Source organism: Brachyistius frenatus, unplaced genomic scaffold, assembly GCF_029030835.1.
Source record: "Brachyistius frenatus isolate BFR_SWC_R1_liver_20210118 unplaced genomic scaffold, ASM2903083v1 Contig_14, whole genome shotgun sequence".
Taxonomy (NCBI): Eukaryota; Metazoa; Chordata; class Actinopteri; family Embiotocidae; genus Brachyistius; species Brachyistius frenatus.
This window is the reverse complement of record NW_027210613.1, coordinates 4,964,290-4,982,484: the sequence shown is the minus strand read 5'-3', so window position 1 is coordinate 4,982,484 and position 18,195 is coordinate 4,964,290. Positions and strand designations below refer to the sequence as shown.

Below are 18,195 nucleotides of genomic sequence, written 5' to 3'. Positions count from 1 at the left end.
AGCAGCATGCTATTCTTCCAGAAAATCTTTAGGCCGTTTACTTGAAGAAAGGGCTGATCATCAGACAAAATGTGACGAAATGCATGTTTTCTCTTTGAGGATGAGTAAAAATATATTCATTGACACAAATCAGCTTTAGAAAAATTGAACATGTTATTGATGAGCTATCGGTTGCCCCGTATCTACTGGTCAACAACGGATAGGCAAATAACTATGCTTTTGATGGTTTTTCATAATCACCCTTTGCTGTTCTGCAGTTGTCCTGTCACAATTATTACATAATCTCTTGATTGGGATTATCTAAAATGATTGCAATCATTCTGCATAATTGATAGAATCGTTTCCAGTCGTCTGTATAAAAACAGCTGGATGAAACTAACAGAAATATTTCCATCACTGTTTCCTCGTTTTTCCTCCTTTTGAGATTTGACTCCAGCTCAATTCCCCCTCCCACTCCCTTCTTCCGCTTTGATTAAACGGCACGAGTGGAGAATTAGCAGCACCAACTGTTTATCTCAAGTGTCTCGACTTCGCAAAGCCAAACACTACAGCCAATAAGTGGCTCTTCTTCTTTACAAGGGTGCATGTGTATTATTATACTTTGATTAGGCTTGTACTGTAATAGTGGCATAAATGCACAATTATATCAACAAAGTCAATTATTTGTATGACAATTAATCGTCAGCTAAAATGTCATTGTTGTGACAGCCCTGTGAGTAAATAATACCTTTAATGACTACAATGACAGAAATGTTTTGTTGAAGAAGTGCTGTGAAATGTTCCTGTCAGTTGTGTAGTACCCTCTTCTGGAAAGAAAGTGAACCTCCTTTTTAAAAGTGAACAGAGACATAATTTAATTACAGGTATGAACACAAGAAGTTAATACTGCTCAACTTCTTATTCATTCCAGAGTAACACAGTTGAATTGTCTTTGATTTGTTTTTAAAATACGCAGCAGGTTGAGCAGAAAGTGCAAAGAGCATTTATTTTTATATATATTATTTTTTTTAAAAACCAGTGTGGAGAAATAGTAACTATTTCCTTTAAGATTATTATTATTATTATTATTATTATTATTATTATTATTATGAATCAAACATTTATATGAAGAACTGCAACACTTTTGCTTGGCCACAAGTGGACAGCATTATACAATGTGACGCTCTGTGTGAAAGGGAGGTTCTCTGGTGCTCTCTCTCTCTCTCTCTCTCTCTCTCTCTCTCTCTCTCTCTCTCTCTCTCTCTCTCTCACTGACACCTCTCACACACACACACACACACATGCTCATTATTTTTGACAGGTGTACCCATAATATAATAAAAGGGCCTACAGCAAACACACCAACAATACAGTACATCAACAGGTGCTTCACATGGTTTCCACAGCAGGACCGTCCGTTCACATCGGGTGTTGATATTCATTGTCCCCTACAGCACGTAACATGTCTTGGACTTTAGTGTTCAGTGTAATGCTGTCACCAGTTTCACTTATAAAAATCAAACTTCCCAAGGTTGAGAGTAAAAGACATTTCACATTTATGAACACGCCATATATCACACAACTTTGTGCAGTAAAAGGATGAAGAGAGTCCCATCAATGGTTAAGATTCTTCATCGTTAGCTTTGTTGTGCGGTCTCTGCCTTTAGTCTGGTCTTCAGCTGAAGGAATGCAGGTTAATCAGTGGGAGATCAGATGATTGACTTGTGATTAATCCTCTGAGGCTTCTGGCTCTGCTCTTCATCATTGACAATGAAACACGACGTGCAAACCATGAGAAGTGGCACTTAAATGCAGTATCTATTATTTTACTTCAAATTGAATGTCCTGAAGCACAGAGCCATATGTAACTGTCAGGCTTATGGTGGACTTTATATATGAATGCACATAGATGTGCATCTAGTCCATTCCAAAAAGATGTAGGCAGCAGTCCTGTTTGTTTGATCAAATCTCCCCCTTAACCTTTTCTTGGTCTTGCATCGTATGTGTTCCTGGCTTCATCAGATCACGCACAAGAGCTGTAAAGCCGCAGGTCAAGCACTTGTTAATGTGACAGCAAGAGAACACCACTAAACAAACAGGGTCATTACTTCAGAATTAAGTTCTACCAAACAGGTTGCTAACCTGTTTAGGAGCTTGGAGCAATGCTGATCCAGGGCCGTGTTACTTTTAGGCCACAGCTGAGGAGGGGTCACATCTCCACTGGACTATGAAACTTTTTTTTTTTACATTAGAAATTGCTTAAACAGGAAAAAATAGATGGGTATCTTTGTACTACTCAATCATCATTTTTATTAATGAAAACATAATCAGTGGCAGATGTCTCTACGTTATAATCACAATTTATTTTTTTTAAAGAAGCTTTTCACAGCATGGCTAAAAGGTCTGTGCCCAGGCCCCTGCTTGTGACTTAATATATCTCCTTGGTAGGCCGACAACCGATAACTGGAAAGTAAAGTAAAATTTTCAGTCTGAACGCACTGTTATTTTTTTATTAATGGAGCTTAAATCAATTGTAAATACAAGATTGATAAAACAATAAAAACATGTTTTTCTAAAAGTCTTGAATCTTATTTTGACCTCTTCATTTTGAACAAAAGAAAAAGGAATAAAATATTACATTACATTATTAAAGTGCATCAACTTTGATGATGAGAATTTTATTTGTTAGCGATTCCCTCCTCTCTGTCTCACAGTAACCGTTAAACATCCGGCGAACGAGTCATGTGATACAGTGAACAGCAAAGCTTTCAGCTGAAATGGGAAACTGTTTGTTTTGGAGCAACTGTGTAGCAGCTGCTCAGCCCACACAAACACACACAATACCCATCTCTCAACTGTACAGCGCAGTCCATCCACGCAAACGCACACAGGTGAATCTAACTGTAAACAAATGATGTAAAGTCTCTTTTTAACATTTGAAGTGGTGCCTGTCTGTTTAATGAACACAGACTGAGATAGAGACGATATCAAAGCACATGCTGCAGCTTTGTGGAGACTCAGAAGGGCAATCAGGCTGTCTGAAGCAGAGTAAAGCTTTTAGGTCCACACCATTAGGCCCCTTTTAGTGACCGCAGGGCTTTCCATTTACTTGGCGGTGTTGGTTTTAATTCCCTGGTCCTACTTAACAAAGACTCAACCTGCTAGCTCATGAAAAGGGTCACAATGACCTGGCTACTGTGGACCTGATTTGAAAACTGATTTGGTTGATTTGAAATGTTTCAACTCACCTGTTTAGACCTGAGTTACCTATAGATCTCTAAATACTGGAATAAAGGATTGTTTTCTTATATGAAATGTTTGTCAGATGTTTCAATTACTCAACAAACCAAGACAGTCATATTGTATCATACTGTCGGCCCTCGTTCTTTGCACTTGGTCAAACATCATGGACAATGTTTACGGTAAAACTGACAAAAGAATTCAAAAGTCTGTGTCATCTGCAAATGGCTACAGCTCTTATGTTTTACTTATTTACAGCATTCTTCCAATTTTTCACAGCATTTCTGCGATGGAGGCCCCAAAATAGTCGACTTAAGATGAGAAAAGTCTTAGTTGAGCAAGTTTTCATCAGTCATTTAGCTGAATAAATGAAAATGAAACCCCTCCAACTGCACCATGTCAGAGACGCTATAGATCATTTATAGAAACATTTGTTACCGGCTTTGTCTTTCTTTAGGAAGGTCTTGTGGATAACGGATGATGTAATGTGTGTTAAGCGGGTCCTTGTTTTGGGAAGTAAGCATGTAATGTTAGCTGCATGTAACCACAGCTATTGTGACGCACGTGACAGCAGCGGTGACCAAGTTCCTACATCCATAAAGTGTCGAGACAGTACATTACATTACATTTCATTTAGCTGACGCTTTTATCCAAAGCAACTTGCAATAAGTGCATTTCAACCATGAGGGTACAAAACCCAGAACAACAAGAATCAAGAAAATACAATTTCTTCAAGAAAGCCAAACTACAAAGTTCTATAAGTAAGTGCCATTTTAAGTGCTACTAAAGTTCAACTGTTCAAGGAAAAGTCAGAAGAGGTTTGTTTTTAGTTTGCGGCGGAAGATGTACAGAGTTTCTGCTGTCCTGATGTCGGTGGGGAGCTCATTCCACCATTTAGGAGCCAGGACAGCAAACAGTCGTGATTTTGCAGTGTTTAGCTCACAGTGAGGGAGCAACAAGCCGATTGGTAGAAGCAGAGTGGAGGGAGCGGGCTGGGATGTAGGGTTTGACCATGTCCTGGATGTACACTGGACCTGATCTGTTCGCAGCACGGTATGCAAGTACCAATGTTTTGAAACGGATGCGGGCAGCTACTGGTAACCAGTGAAGGGAGCGGAGGAGCGGAGTAGTGTGAGTGAATTTAGGAGGTTAAAGACCAGTCGAGCTGCTGCATTCTGGATGAGCTGCAGAGGTCGGATGGCGCTAACAGGTAGACCTGCCAGGAGGGAGTTACAGTAGTCCAGACATGAGATGACCAGAGCCTGGACCAGAACCTGGACCAGAACCTGGACCAGAACCTGCTCCGCCTTCTGAGTGAGAAGAGAACGTATTCTCCTGATGTTGTGTAGCATGTAGGAACGTGTCGTTGCAGTGATGTTGGCAGAAAGAGAGAGTTGACTGTCGAGTGTCACACCGAGGTTCCTAGCAGTCAGGGTCGGGGATAACAGAGTTGTCCAAGGTAGTAGTCAGGTTGAGGGTGGGAGAGTCTTTCCCTGGAAGGAAGAGCAGTTCGGTCTTGTCAAGGTTGATTTTCAGGTGGTGTGAGGACATCCACTGAGAGATGTCAGTCAGACAGGCAGAGATTCGTGCGGCTACCTGCGTTTAAGATCGGGGAAAAGAGAGGATCAATTGGGTGTCATCAGCATAGCTGTGGTAGGAAAAGCCATGAGAGTTAATGACAGAACCGGGAGAGTTGGTGTACAGAGAGAAGAGGAGGGGACCCAGGACGGAGCCTTGAGGGACACCAGTAGTGAGAGGACAATGTTCAGACACCGATCCTCTCCAAGTTATCCGGTAGGTGCGGTCGTTGAGGTAGGATGAGAACAGGGAGAGAGCAGAGCCTGAGACACCGAGGTCCTGAAGGGAGGACATAAGGATCTGGTGGTTCACTGTGTTAAATGCAGCAGAAAGGTCAAGAAGGATCAGGACAGAGGAGAGAGAGGCTGCTCTAGCAGTGTGAAGCTGCTCAGAGACAGCAAGGACGGCCATCTCTGTTAGGATCTGCAGAGCTGGAAAGGTGTGTAACAGGTTTTGTGTTCTAGGTTTTCTGAATTGCATGCACCTCCACTCAAACAGTCAGATGCACACAAATCGAAGGGTGCCGGTCCTTTTATGTCCTGGCTGATAGTCTTTTGGTCGCTTTAACAGGCACTATTTGGCCAAGATCCAACAAACCATGTTGAGATAGATTAACAAAATGTTTAGTCTCCTAGTAATGATTCCGAATGTCTTGGAACAACCATCTTTTATCGTTAGCATTGTCGTTACCAGGCGATTCACTTTGTGCATGCGCTTGTGAAATTTATATTTTAAAGGCTCAGTACAGTTTTGTGTTTCTCCGCATGTAGCTTAGTGTTCAATGTTACTTATTATTCATTCTTCCACAAACCATTTTCTGTCTTCACTAAATTTAAATAATTAGATGTAAAAATGTTATGAAACAAAGATCGGCTTGAACAACTGTTCGTCATCATTTAACGTTTTAAATGACAATTTCTCGCAGTATGCAATAAAAAATGAAGAGCTGCAATGATATTTTTATCATTTGAATAAAATGTTTCATTGTTTACACCATTTAAATTTGTATATAATTGGAAAAAAGTCATTTAATGTATTCATTTTAAGAAACAAAATACAAAAGCCATCATTTGCCATTGTTTATTTTTTCATCCACCCATTATATCAAAAGTACACCGAAGAACATCCTGTATTAAGCCATTTTTTTCAGCAGAGAAGCATGCAATGTTCCTGTAGCCAACATACTCCGAAAAAAAAACACTGTATTGCAATGAAAAACCCCGTTTTTTTTGTTTTTTTTAATACCTCCCCATTCACTGACCAGCACACTGACTAGCAGACCCAACATATTATGGCACAGAGATCTCTTTCTTCTGTGTTGGTTTCTAAAACATGCACACAAACTGATTTCAGGTCAGAGAAGATGCAAAGTCATTTGATTTCTTTAGTCACACCAAATTACATCTATCATTTTCAAGATTCAATAAGACATTATGAATTTCACCTCAATAAACCCGGTAACCAGACACATGCAACACATACAGCGTCAGTGTTTCACAATACAGCTCTCTGACTAAGCTTGAGGCCGGACTCCCAGACACAGAGCCAGCTCGTTTCTCTGGATCTTTCCATCCTTGTTGACGTCACAGTGACGCAGCAGAACGGCTCGCAGCTTGTCCAGTTCAGGACCCGTCATATTGGGCTGTAGACAAGAGAAAAGGGAGGCGAGGAAGAGAAGAAAGGCATTTAGTTAGTTAGCATGTTAGCAACACGCAAACAGAACAAATGCTTTCTAACACTTAACTAAGCTGTTTCTGTATGTTAAGCTCTACTTTCTGCCATATGTAATGAGAGCGCCTAATCAGTGTTGAATATGAACAGATTCCAGCATTTGTGCAGGTTCACAACCGTCAAACTCTCCGTGTTCAGTAACATGAACTCAGACTCATCTTTGTCCTTGAACACATGCTGGTCCACTAATGCAGCTATTAATAAGCTGAGTGTGGACTAGTACAAACACTGATATGGTGTCAAATGGATTTTGTTGTTTGTGTATATGATGTGAACAGAGTGGCACAGTCTGAATCTTTTGATTTACCAGTACAGTCCTTGAAATTTCTTGCCATAAACCCACATTTTTTTCAACAGCTTAGTATGACAAATACATGTTTATCTACTAAAACATGCAAACTCAGTCAGTATTTAATTCTATAACGAGCAAGAAATTATGCCTGAATAATAAAATATCTCATTTTGATGGAGATATTTTAGGGCAAAGATATTGTGCCAACTCATAATACTAACAACTTTTGATCAATCCTCAAACATTTTGGTTTGTTACTTAGACCTTCTTGTTTAAAAGGATTAGCAGAACTGGTATTAAAATGATCCCACCTAATAGCAATATTTTGTATATTGCTATATTTTAGTAAACAGCATTCTGGTCTGACTCATTAATTAGAAAAGACTCTTACCCTGACGAGCCCCATCATGTCTTTGACAAAGCCGTCCACCTCAGGACCCTCCAGAGCTCCTGTCTTACTCTGAACAAGAGAAAACAAAAGAACAAAAAGGAGAAGCCAAATGACAGGAAAATAAATAAATTAGAAATGACCTGCATTCAGGAAGTTAGTTTAAAAAAAAAATAATTCTTTCCTCGATGTAATCTTTAGGGACTTACAGCAGGGGAGGACTAAAACACAGCCATAGCATGCATCATCATCATCATCATCATCATTATTTTATTAGGAACATTTAAATATGAACAAGTTCTGAATGTGCTGTTGATGCTCACTATCCTCCTCCCACATTTAAAATTCAGAGGAAAAGGAAGAAAGGTTTAGAGAGGAAATACATTAATTGTGGGTCGTGGTGAAACAGCTACTAAAATCATGCTGCTCTCTGACGTTTAACTGGCAGTAAATTCAACATGGTATTAACTTAAAATGGCATTTACAAAATTTGGAAAAAGAAACAAAACACTTGCTGTGGTGTTAATGAAATTTCTTACTCATCAGTATACTTGTCTTGTACACCTACTTTATGCTGCAGCATAAATATAAGGTCAAGATATATGTTATATTATAATATATATATATATGTTATATATAAGATATATTATATATAATATAAGGGTTGATAAACTGCAGCTGTGACCACAGAGCACTTCTCAAAGCTTATCGAAACATTGACACGAGTACAGACACAATAAACCCCGTTTCAGACTGACCGTCATAGCATTTTGCATTATAGACAAGATCATAACCATGATTGCACAGAATAGAAGACACTTATCAAGTGTCCTGTTGAGCTGTGGGATTATTCAGAACCAGAGTTAACTCATCATCCCAGAGAGTGACTTGACTTTATAATGCCCGTTTCATTTCATTACAGAGGTAACAGGAACCAATTGCAGTCACTATATTGAATCCTCTTATGCACACCAATATACAAATTTGAGAGTGTTATTAATTGGCAGTGGAGCACATTAGTGGTGGTGGTGATGATGTCTACTTTAGCTTTAATGCTGTCATCACCGGTACAGTGTCATAAATTACTCACTGTGTGGCCTTTTAGGAAATTTAACAGAATTAATTGATAAGTGTCTATTTAAACCATGTTCTATGCCACAATCTGATGAAGACAAGGAAAGTGTAAAGTAACACTTGTAATACAACTGCCTGTTGTTGGTGCTTTGCCTGTGATGGTTTCAAAGCCCAGCTAAGTTTAATCAAAATTTTTTGTCTAAATCACCTGCCCTGCGGTGTGCTCTGGGTGGGAAAAAAAAATATACATGCTTTAGCCCCAAGTTTTTTATGAATTCATTGGAATGACATTTTAGTGTCCATCTGCAAAGATGCAGACTTTTTGCTCATCCATTTTTTGCATAAAGCAGTAACGTCAGAGGTTTATTAAAGGCAGAGCAGAGGGATAGCAGTGTGCTACCTACACACAGTACACGGTTTATCAGAGATGGAAAAAAAAAAGAATTACTTTTCCAAAAGTTTTTCTTTCATCAAAGTATTAAAAAAAAAAAAAAAAAAAAAAAAAAAAATCACATTGTGATTGTGTGCGTGGATGAATAAATGTGATTTTAGTTGATCTTTTAAGGAGGAAGTTGAAGATGATTGTTATCCTTCAACATATAAATTCCTACAGACTAGATGAGGATCCAACGTGAAATGCTTTAACTGGAAATGCCATGATTATATATCAGGGGTTGTTCCTTAAGCAGCAATGCCTTCAGACCACATTATCTCACATTTTTCTGCAGAAAATACTAGCAATTAGCTGAGACGTGATAAAAATGACAATCAATCTTCTGTTACTGTACTTACAACATCATAGTGGTTAAAGATCTTCTCAAAGTCTCTCTTTCTCTCATTTTTACTGGAGGCCTTGGAAAAAAAAATAGAGGACCAAGAAGGTGGGAGGAGAAAAAAATGAATAAAAATAACACGAGAACTTGATTTCTGATGATAATCAGTTATAAAAGAACAAAAAACACACTTACATCCATTTGGAACTTGAGCAGGAAATTCTCTTCTAAAGCCAAGATCCTTAGAATTGAATGCATATTTTAGTTTCAGTTTAGAAATATTTGAGTTAATAAACAGGGAAATTATCACTTTTGTCAAGTGAAGAATCTTATCTTTTCTATAAGAAATATTGTAGTGCACTTATGTTCCATTAATTTTATTCTGAGATATATTGTAATACGTCAACCACAGTGATGCTTCTTGAGCTTTTATAAATAAATAAAATACCTGGCCAAATCGTTCAGATCCAAATGGCCATCCTTGTTTTTGTCAAAGATTTTCATCTGCAAGAGAAAATAGGATGTAGTGTAAAATATGGAGTTTGCCCACAGCAGTAGCAGTCTGAACTTTTTGATCCACCCCTGTATGCATAGCAAACTGTCAGCAAGGACTAATCTCAAGCCAGATTTTCTTGACACCTGACAAAACACGTGCGGTAAAGCCTGCCGCCACCTGTTTTAGAGCAGTACTAGCTGTATACATGATCATATGCACATCAAGCAAGTTTTATATTGATGTGCGTGTTGTATTTCTACCATTGCATCAGTGTACTCCTCCAGCTTGTCAGATGACACTTCTTTGTTGTGCTGCTGGAACAAGTCTTTCAGGAAAGCCTTTAGATGCAAATGTTTGTCAGATAATTAGAAAGCAAAACAGTCAAAAACACTGAGTGATAAAGTACATGCTACACACAGTTTACAAGTTCTCCAAAAATAATAAATACTTATTTTTTGCACATCAACCGAGTAAAAGGTGATTTCAAAATAAGACGTGGCAGTAAATCCAATGCAGTCATTTGTATTTTGAAAATATTTCTAGTATTGGCTTTTCATGTCTAAAAATAATCATAGAAGTCGAACCACGAATCGAGCAAGATTCTCTATTCTGAACGAAAAGATGGTGTCCAAAGCTGAAAGAGAAAAAGATCCTCGTGTATGACGCATCAGGACATATCGAGGTCAGTCATTCTCTGCCAATGCCACCGCTGAAGGTGGAGGAGAGATGTGAAACTGTTTTTTATTGTGGAAGAAGGTCTGCATTTTGTTTGTGTTCACGACCTCACCGTCAGCTCCTGAGCCGATATGTAACCGCTGCAGTCCAAATCGTACTTCCTCCATATCTACAATGGGTTGAAGACGGTGAATCAGCAAATGGTTACATGCAATGTACACAAGTTATTGAAGGATTAGAGACCGTTTAAATACAGCTAACCGAGTATGGCACTGTAAAATCATTATAAACACTGGTATCATTCTGTTTTTATGTGCAACTAACAATGAGAAATACTTTGCTGCAGTTTGCTAGAGGAACCCCACACTTGATTAAGATGGTGCAGAATTCATTTAGTAATGGGTTATCACCACTTTGAAAATCCAGTTCAAACAGCATTCAACAGCTCAGGCTTTCTGCTTGAGCTTCCTCAAAGACTTCCTCATATTATACATTCAACTGTCTGCTGTTGGCCTGTCGCTGGTCAATCTGGTTTTTAGACAGGAAAATCTTCACATGTTGCAACCTGCCATTATCATTTTCTTAAAATATAACTATTGATCCAGTTTGTACTTCACATTTAAAAGCCTTAAATGAATGAACTACCGACTCCATGCATACAGTCCAATGGTCCCGACATACAAGAGCCATCAGAGAATGCTGTGCAGTAAAATCATTATTGATCAGGATCTGCAACAATGGTTTGCCATTAAACCATTAAATGGAGATGGAGTCTGTGTAGTGTGTTTGATAAAGTGTGTGACCTTACCTTCATGAAGTCAACACTGTTGTCCAGAGGAGCTTCTCTGTGGAAAACTAACAGGAAGTTTTCATCCTCAGGCAGGATCATATTGGCCAACTGCAAAAGAGAACAGAGCCGAGAGGTTTAAGTCAGTGATCACCAACAAGTTTACAGCAGTTATACAAACTCCAGAGCAATTCAATCTGGTCTTTAAATCCTGATTAGATCCGGGGGAAGTTTTTATTCATACTATTTTCTACAGTAAAGTAGATCGCATTAAACTCTTTGCTGTGAGGTCTGTGGATTAGCCTGCGTAACTTGGATATTTTATTTGAGAAGAGATGGTGCAATTTCTCTTATGGTGGAAAGAAATATTTCAGCTGCAGATATCTCAAAAACAGAAACTATTTAGATCGTGAGACACCATGGATAGTTTTACTGCATGTCCTTCAGATGTACCAGCTCCTCCTGGCTCCCCTCCAATTCATGTTGCTCTTCTGTCGTCTGTCCTTCTTTAACAATATAAGCCTTCCATTAGGAGATTAAACTGGCTTCGATCAATCTTATTAAAATCCAAGATGATACTGCAGTCATTTGGGTCACAGAGCTCGAGTATGGATCACAGTCAGAACAAGCGCAAGGCACCAACAGGGATGTCAACTGTAGAAGATCAGCACATGCAAAAGTCTTGCCACTGTAGGTTATTTTTAGTCAATGGATCTCAGCCAAAGCATTGATAAAAGGTAGGGCTAATTTATCATCTAATTAACTTTGATTTGTTTTTCTTCTTTCAATAATGTTTTTTTTGTATAAAGGATTTAGAGAAACATTTCAAATTACAATTTCATAGTTTTATGCCCGCCCATCCTTTTGATACACCAATGTGGCTTGCTATGGTTGGTGGCTAGAACATTTCTTATTATCATTATTCCTTATAGGAGTTCATTGAATTGAAACTTTCCGGTTTCCAAGAGTCACATTGTATCCGGATAGCGGTTTCAAATCTCCAGACCCGTCAGTTATCAGATTACCAGTGAGGAAGAGCATTGGCCAAAATGTAGCGACCCCTGCATATCTGTTGAGTTTATTTATCATGCAGGATAGTGTGCAGTTGCTGGTAATAGATAAATCTTGGGATTCAACAATAAGAATACAAACAAAAAGCTCCAGTGCACTTTGTAGCACAGAAGCAGTACCTAAACTAGCATCTACACAGTAGCAGCGTTGCCATATTAAATGTAGGAAAACAAAAGCATACACCAGCAGAATTGCTTTGACTGACTTTCACATTAGTGTCCACAAGAGTGCCTGATCTAGGACTGCTGTGTGGTAAAGGCTTTAGGAGAAAAGGTTTCCCAGTTAGGATCATCATCATTAGATATGCCACAAGTGCAATAAATGCCTGGTATGTTGCACAGTTCTTTAACCTGCAGTAATAGTGCAACTGTGATTATACTGCTATATTTTATTGACTAGTGTAAGTGAACACTATCTAAACAGACCAGTCATGTCGCTCTGCAAAGTAGCAGTTGACAGCACTTTGTGCAGCTATAACACAAGATGTTGTGGTTTTCCGATTGGCTTACTGACTTCCCTCTAATGCCAGCTGTACAGCAGAGTGGCACAGGGCATGGGGAAATGGTGTTACAAATTACTTAAAAGTGAAAACAAAAAACTGGTCTGTAGAGACACATTCAGCAACGTTTGCAGTGGGGATGCACTGACCAAGTTCACTGGATTTGTAAAGAGTTTACAAGAATGTGATCCAAATGTAATTAAAGCGGAAAGCTAGCTTTACTCACGATCAGGAGGGTCCCAGTTAACAAAATCAGGCAGGCAAACAAAAATACAAGCACGCTAAAGACCTGCGAAAGAGTACGGTACTGGGAATAAAATGCAATATAACAATCTGGGAGGTGGTGAACTGGAAGGTTTTTATACTGCAGGAGGGATCAGGGAATTGAAAAGAAGTGGGGTGATGAGGTGAGGTGTGAGACATGACAGATGAGGTGGGTGTGGCCGACAGGACACTAGACAGACTGAGACACTGGGGACCTCTAGTGGATGGAGGGCATACAGGGAACGCCCAGAACCGTGATAGTATCCACATACGGGTTGACACTGTACATGAAATTGTAAATGAATTGGATATTAACCAAATGTGGCCAATTCACACAAAACATTAATATCATACCAAAACTTAGTGTTTCTGCTATCAGCTACATTCATTCAGTCCGTTTTTTTTTTTTGCTACAGCCATCTTCCTGTAACCTTAAAAATAATCCCAGTGAGATCCATGCCAACAGATTTTAATTCTGGAAAAATAACTTTTATTAAATTGGGAATTAGTATTGGAAGATGACTGAATTACTGATTTATGGTATTGGAAGAGAAAAAGTCAGACTGGCAGAACAAGAAGCTACAGAGAGCTATGAACACACTGGTCCTGCATCAGCCACTGTAAATCAGTGTCTTCAACAGACCATTTATGGAGGAAAGTTATTGATTTTTTTTTTTACAGCTTCATGACTAAAAGCCACAGCCTTTGGGATCTGTGGGTGAAGTGCATTAAGGGATTGGCCTAATGAATGGGTGAAATGTCTTTCTTTGATCCAGTGCTGCGTCATGAGCTGCATCAATTACCCTGAGTGGACACTGAGAGAGCAGTGCCATCAAAAAAGGTTTTTATTTTCTGGGGAACAGGTGCAGCCTGTTCAGTTGTCAGTCAAGTTTGATTTAAACAAATGAGACAACGTTCATTAATTACAAGCAATTTATTTTAAATGTTTGAAAGTCCTAGCTGAAAATCCAAAAAGACAATTGGGTCTTTTCCCATTTAGAACTGTTGTTCCATCCAGAATAGATTGGTATTAGCACTTTATAATTTTTTTAACAGAAAAATACTTTCTATGTACAGTAAATTGTTGACTGCAGATGTTCAATTTCGGTAAATGGTTTGAGTGCTGTTCTCCCCTGGCTATCTCTTCACTGCAAGAGGATGGCTCAGTATGACCCTCAGCACTCCCGGAAATGAGATTTTCTTGAATAAAATACAGCCTGTATCATTGTCATGGATACATGAGATAAATAAAAGATTAAGAGTAGATACGGCGGAAAAAAGATGGAGGGAGGTTGATAAAGTAAGGGGAGAGGGAACGGAAGAGTCTGACAGAGAGACAGAGAGAGAGAGAGAGAGAGAGAGAGAGAGAGAGAGAGAGAGAGAGAGAGAGAGAGAGAGACAAGAGGGGCAGTCAAAAATGTTGCCTCAAATTCTGTTGAGCTCCAATAGAGTGCAGGCATTTTTGCTAGCAGTGGCATGTGTGCATTTGCGATTTCATCATGGATCTGAAACTTGAGTGCACAAAAACATTTTGTATTCAACTTTTGGAGAACAAAAATAAGTCACAGGGAGCCAAATCCTGTAGGGTTGGTGGGGACCTATATTTGTGTTACTGAGGGTGTTTTGGCTGCACCTCTTATGTGTGTTTAATACATACAGCAGGCGTGTTGTCATGTTGGAGAACCTAAGTGCCACTGCACCACAGTTCCGGTTATTTGTACCGAATGTTTTCCCTCAGACGCTTCAGAATTTCACAGTTAAACTTGGTGTTGAGAGTCTTAAGTTCTGACCTGATGCACCATTTCCGGTCTTGGACAGAAGGTTCTGCCACTCTAGAAAACACAAATGTCACTCAAAACACCTTGCCTGGCTCATTGCTTCCTTGATGTAGGCTTCCTGCAGCACTTCAAGGGTCTCAGTTGCCAATTTGACCCAAAATGTGATGAACGCCCCCCTGTTCAAGTTTCAGGTCCATCGTGACATCGCAAATGTGTCTTTATCAGTGGTCACAAAAACTTGTATAACTCTGGTGCTGATATTGATCGAGCGGCAAAACTTTGTAAGCTTACTTCGGAAGATTACAGCTTCCATCTGCTTAGTGCACGTCATTAGTTCAACAGGAGCAGGATCCAAAGTTTTTGAAATCTGCTTGTAAATTAGAAGGACAAAAGATATAACAGGTGCTGCGTCCCATATTTTATCTATATCATTTGACAGACACAGAAATTGTTGTACCTCCTGAATCTGTAGTTTCCCATCAGCAATGACGTCATAGGCAGACATAAACCTCTGCTTCAATCTCTGGACTCTCTCTTCAGTGACTTTCTCCTGTAGAAAGACAATAAATTCCAACTGAACATTGTCCCAGTCCTCCATTACAAATGGACACAGATATGGTGATGGTGATGGGTTAATATGAAATGGGATGTACAGTAAAACATAATACAAAACAGAATAAAATAAAAACATTGTTTTACTCGGATTACTTTCATAAATCAGATATAATATATATTTGAAAATCTTACGAAACAATTATATGAAAAAACACTTTCATGGCTGAGTCAAGCTTACTCTTAAGAAACGTCACCATGGATACTCCTTTAATCTAAGATGTGTTTTTTTTCTTTCTTAAGGTCTGCTTTTTAAACAACAACCTAACTGTTCCCAGAAGCTTTTATAGTCCGCTCTGCTGTCATTAGCCAACCCATTATTTCTCATGCACAGAATAAAGAGTTTGATGCTTTACTCCTCGAACAGAGCATGCATCGCCTTATTTGAGTGGAGAGCAGTTAGTTTACTGGTGATTTAAAAAAATATTTATATGTAAAAAGCAGTTTATAACCAAAGATAAAAAAAAAAAAACACCCTGCAATGTTCGTTTTCTAAATGCTTATCTGATTTTCGTTTCCTTCCTGTGTAGAGTAGCTTCTTTCTTAACAGCTCAAGAGCTCAGATAAAGGCTTGAAGCAACTAGAGGAGAGAATACTATCAACTGTTAAAGTTATTTGTATCCATCACTCTCCTGTCCAGTTCTTAGTCACTATACTGTAACTATAGAAACCTGTTGATGGTGCTAAAGTCCGAATCATCGTATCATGCAGCGCAGAGCACACAGTCTGCAGACTTCAAGGTGCCAGACCCTCCCTCATTAGTATTTGTCTTCAGCATCACATTTGGCTCCATCCACATCCTGTTGCTAAGTACAACATTTTAGGCAAACATATTAATATTTGACTTCATTTGCACAATTAAGATAAATTGAACACCCTCTCAATTGGAAAAGCATGTTGTCGTCCCAGTGCAAACTTGTATTCTTTAGGTTTTGCTGAAAAATGTAACTAATTATGCTGCATATAACAAATTAAGTGAGAACATGTTGTAGAAAACAGCTACATAATTACAGGGCACGATGATTTGTGGATATCCAGTAGAATGACTGTGCAGTATTTTTTGTAGCTTCAGAGAAATTCACCAAACACAACTTCTCCTAAGTGCATTAATGATGGAAAGCAAACACAGGAGACAAAGTGACATGTGGTTGGTGGTCTGTTTGTTTTCCTACAACCCAATTAGTATCCAAGGGAGTACACACACACACACACACACACACACACACACACACACACACACACACACACACACACACACACACACACACACACACAAGAACATACTAATTGATGTAAGCTCTTTTGGGTTTCCATTATAACTCCAGGTCAGTACTCAGCATTTAACTTTGCTCAGTAACAGTGATGTGCACACACTCAGTATGTACAATTTTTTTGGTTTTTTTTTTCTCAGGTTGATTTTGTAACCACGTCCAGGGCTTTTCCTCTGACCGTGCCCAGAGCTTTTTAATCATGTTGTGTCTAACATCCTTACGGTAACCCCACCCATCCAGATAGCTGCATAGAGGCTGCGCTGCCCACACAGCAGAAAAAAGACAGCAAACTGTGTCCCAATTCAATTTTCCAGAATTTTTTTTGAGCTTTAATATTTTTGAAATTCTCTCCCTTCAATTCGTGACATTAAACGGTTAGAAATGTTTAATTTAAAGGCGGCAAACTTTGATTTTAAGAGCAAATTTCTAAATCAGCAGTTGCCTGTGTTCGTAGAACATGTACACTCATATTACCACTTCCAATAGTGTCACTGATGCTGCATTTAGATTGACACGAACTGTACTAATTTGTTAATATTAGATGGAAAAGATGGAACAATCGCCTGTTCAGCTGCCCCGACAAACACTGCCTTGCTGTCATCACAAGTTTTGGGGGAATTCCTCTAAACAAAGTTGACTTACCTGTGAACCCAGTCTTTTCACCATGTGACGGAAAAAGTCATCAAGCTCTTTGCCCTCAATGTAGCCATTATCTGACAAAATAAAACAAATCGTAAGGTTGAAAATGTTGTGAAGCAAATTTTGATTTCCTTCAAAATTCAAATACTCAGTGGGTAAGTGACTCGTGTCATGAGCACCTTGTTTTTATAGTTTGAGCCGTGTCTTTTGTTACTAAACACAACTGCTTATCATTCTGCACCCTCTCCACTGTATCTAACCACTTTCCCATTGGGCATCTACATGAAATTAGATTAGAACTTCAGTTTAATATAGGACTTATCATAGAAATAGCCAAAATACACACATTTTCTTATTTTTGTAAATATATGTACCCCGATGCTGACAAATTACTACCTACACCCTTGACTAATAGTTTTCATCCGAACAAGGACGGTTATTGTCTCTCTAATGTCTAGTAACAGATGAAACTCAGTTCTAGGTGCTGTACTATGTTGTTGGTGTATTTTTTTTGGGGGGGAAATATGAACATTAAAGCATTAAATGTCCTTACCATCTGCATCAAAGTGTTGCCAGATTTCCAGGAAACCAGCTGCGTCCAGGTTATCAAAAGCACTGTCCATTTTAAGAAGGAAAAGTAAGCGGTCAACTTTTAAACATTAAAAACAATGAAGGTGACAAACTGTTGCACTGTTCAATCGCCTGCTTGGTTGACATATGCTCTATGTGACTTAAGTAAAAACCACACCTCGGGGTGTGTGGGGCAAGTGAGAGAGAGGAAGAGGAAAAAGACAAGCGCTGCATTTGCCATCTGGTGGCCGTGTTGTTACACTGCAAAGCAGATCTCCAATTTGAACTTTAGATATTACAAATGAGACAATGAAAAGGTGTTTTAGCCTGTAGAATTATTTTAATCAATATTAATATTTGTATGGAGAAATGTCCAACACTAGTGAAACATACTGATTCATAACGAAACGGAACAAATGATGCATCAAGACTGATAAAATGAGCAAACAGTCATTTGTTTTTATGGCTTTTTTTTTTT

The 18,195-nt window shown here is 38.9% G+C and overlaps 1 protein-coding gene across 1 annotated transcript; it reads right to left on the bottom strand.

Annotated features, from left to right (window-relative positions):
- Nucleotides 1–5,863: 5,863 nt before the first annotated feature.
- On the bottom strand, nucleotides 5,864–17,848 carry LOC138617884 (secretagogin-like). Its single transcript, XM_069693224.1, has 11 exons — nucleotides 17,701–17,848; nucleotides 17,151–17,221; nucleotides 15,083–15,175; nucleotides 11,035–11,124; nucleotides 10,339–10,395; nucleotides 9,812–9,889; nucleotides 9,504–9,559; nucleotides 9,251–9,296; nucleotides 9,075–9,134; nucleotides 7,212–7,280; nucleotides 5,864–6,439 (listed from the first exon to the last, which is right to left on the bottom strand). Exons 1-11 carry the CDS (start codon nucleotides 17,768–17,770, stop codon nucleotides 6,311–6,313), a joined length of 819 nt encoding a protein of 272 aa, XP_069549325.1. The 5' UTR covers nucleotides 17,771–17,848; the 3' UTR covers nucleotides 5,864–6,310.
- Nucleotides 17,849–18,195: the final 347 nt, after the last annotated feature.

What these genes read in the sequence shown, in the direction of transcription:
- LOC138617884 (XM_069693224.1), bottom strand. Translation starts at nt 17,770, where the DNA reads ATGGACAGTGCTTTTGATAACCTGGACGCAGCTGGTTTCCTGGAAATC. An exon ending in GCAACACTTTGATGCAGATG is followed by an intron (nt 17,222 to 17,700) that starts GTAAGGACATTT and finishes TTATTTTGTCAG; the next exon opens with ATAATGGCTACATTGAGGGC. An exon ending in TATCGGCTCAGGAGCTGACG is followed by an intron (nt 9,890 to 10,338) that starts GTGAGGTCGTGA and finishes TTGCATCTAAAG; the next exon opens with GCTTTCCTGAAAGACTTGTT.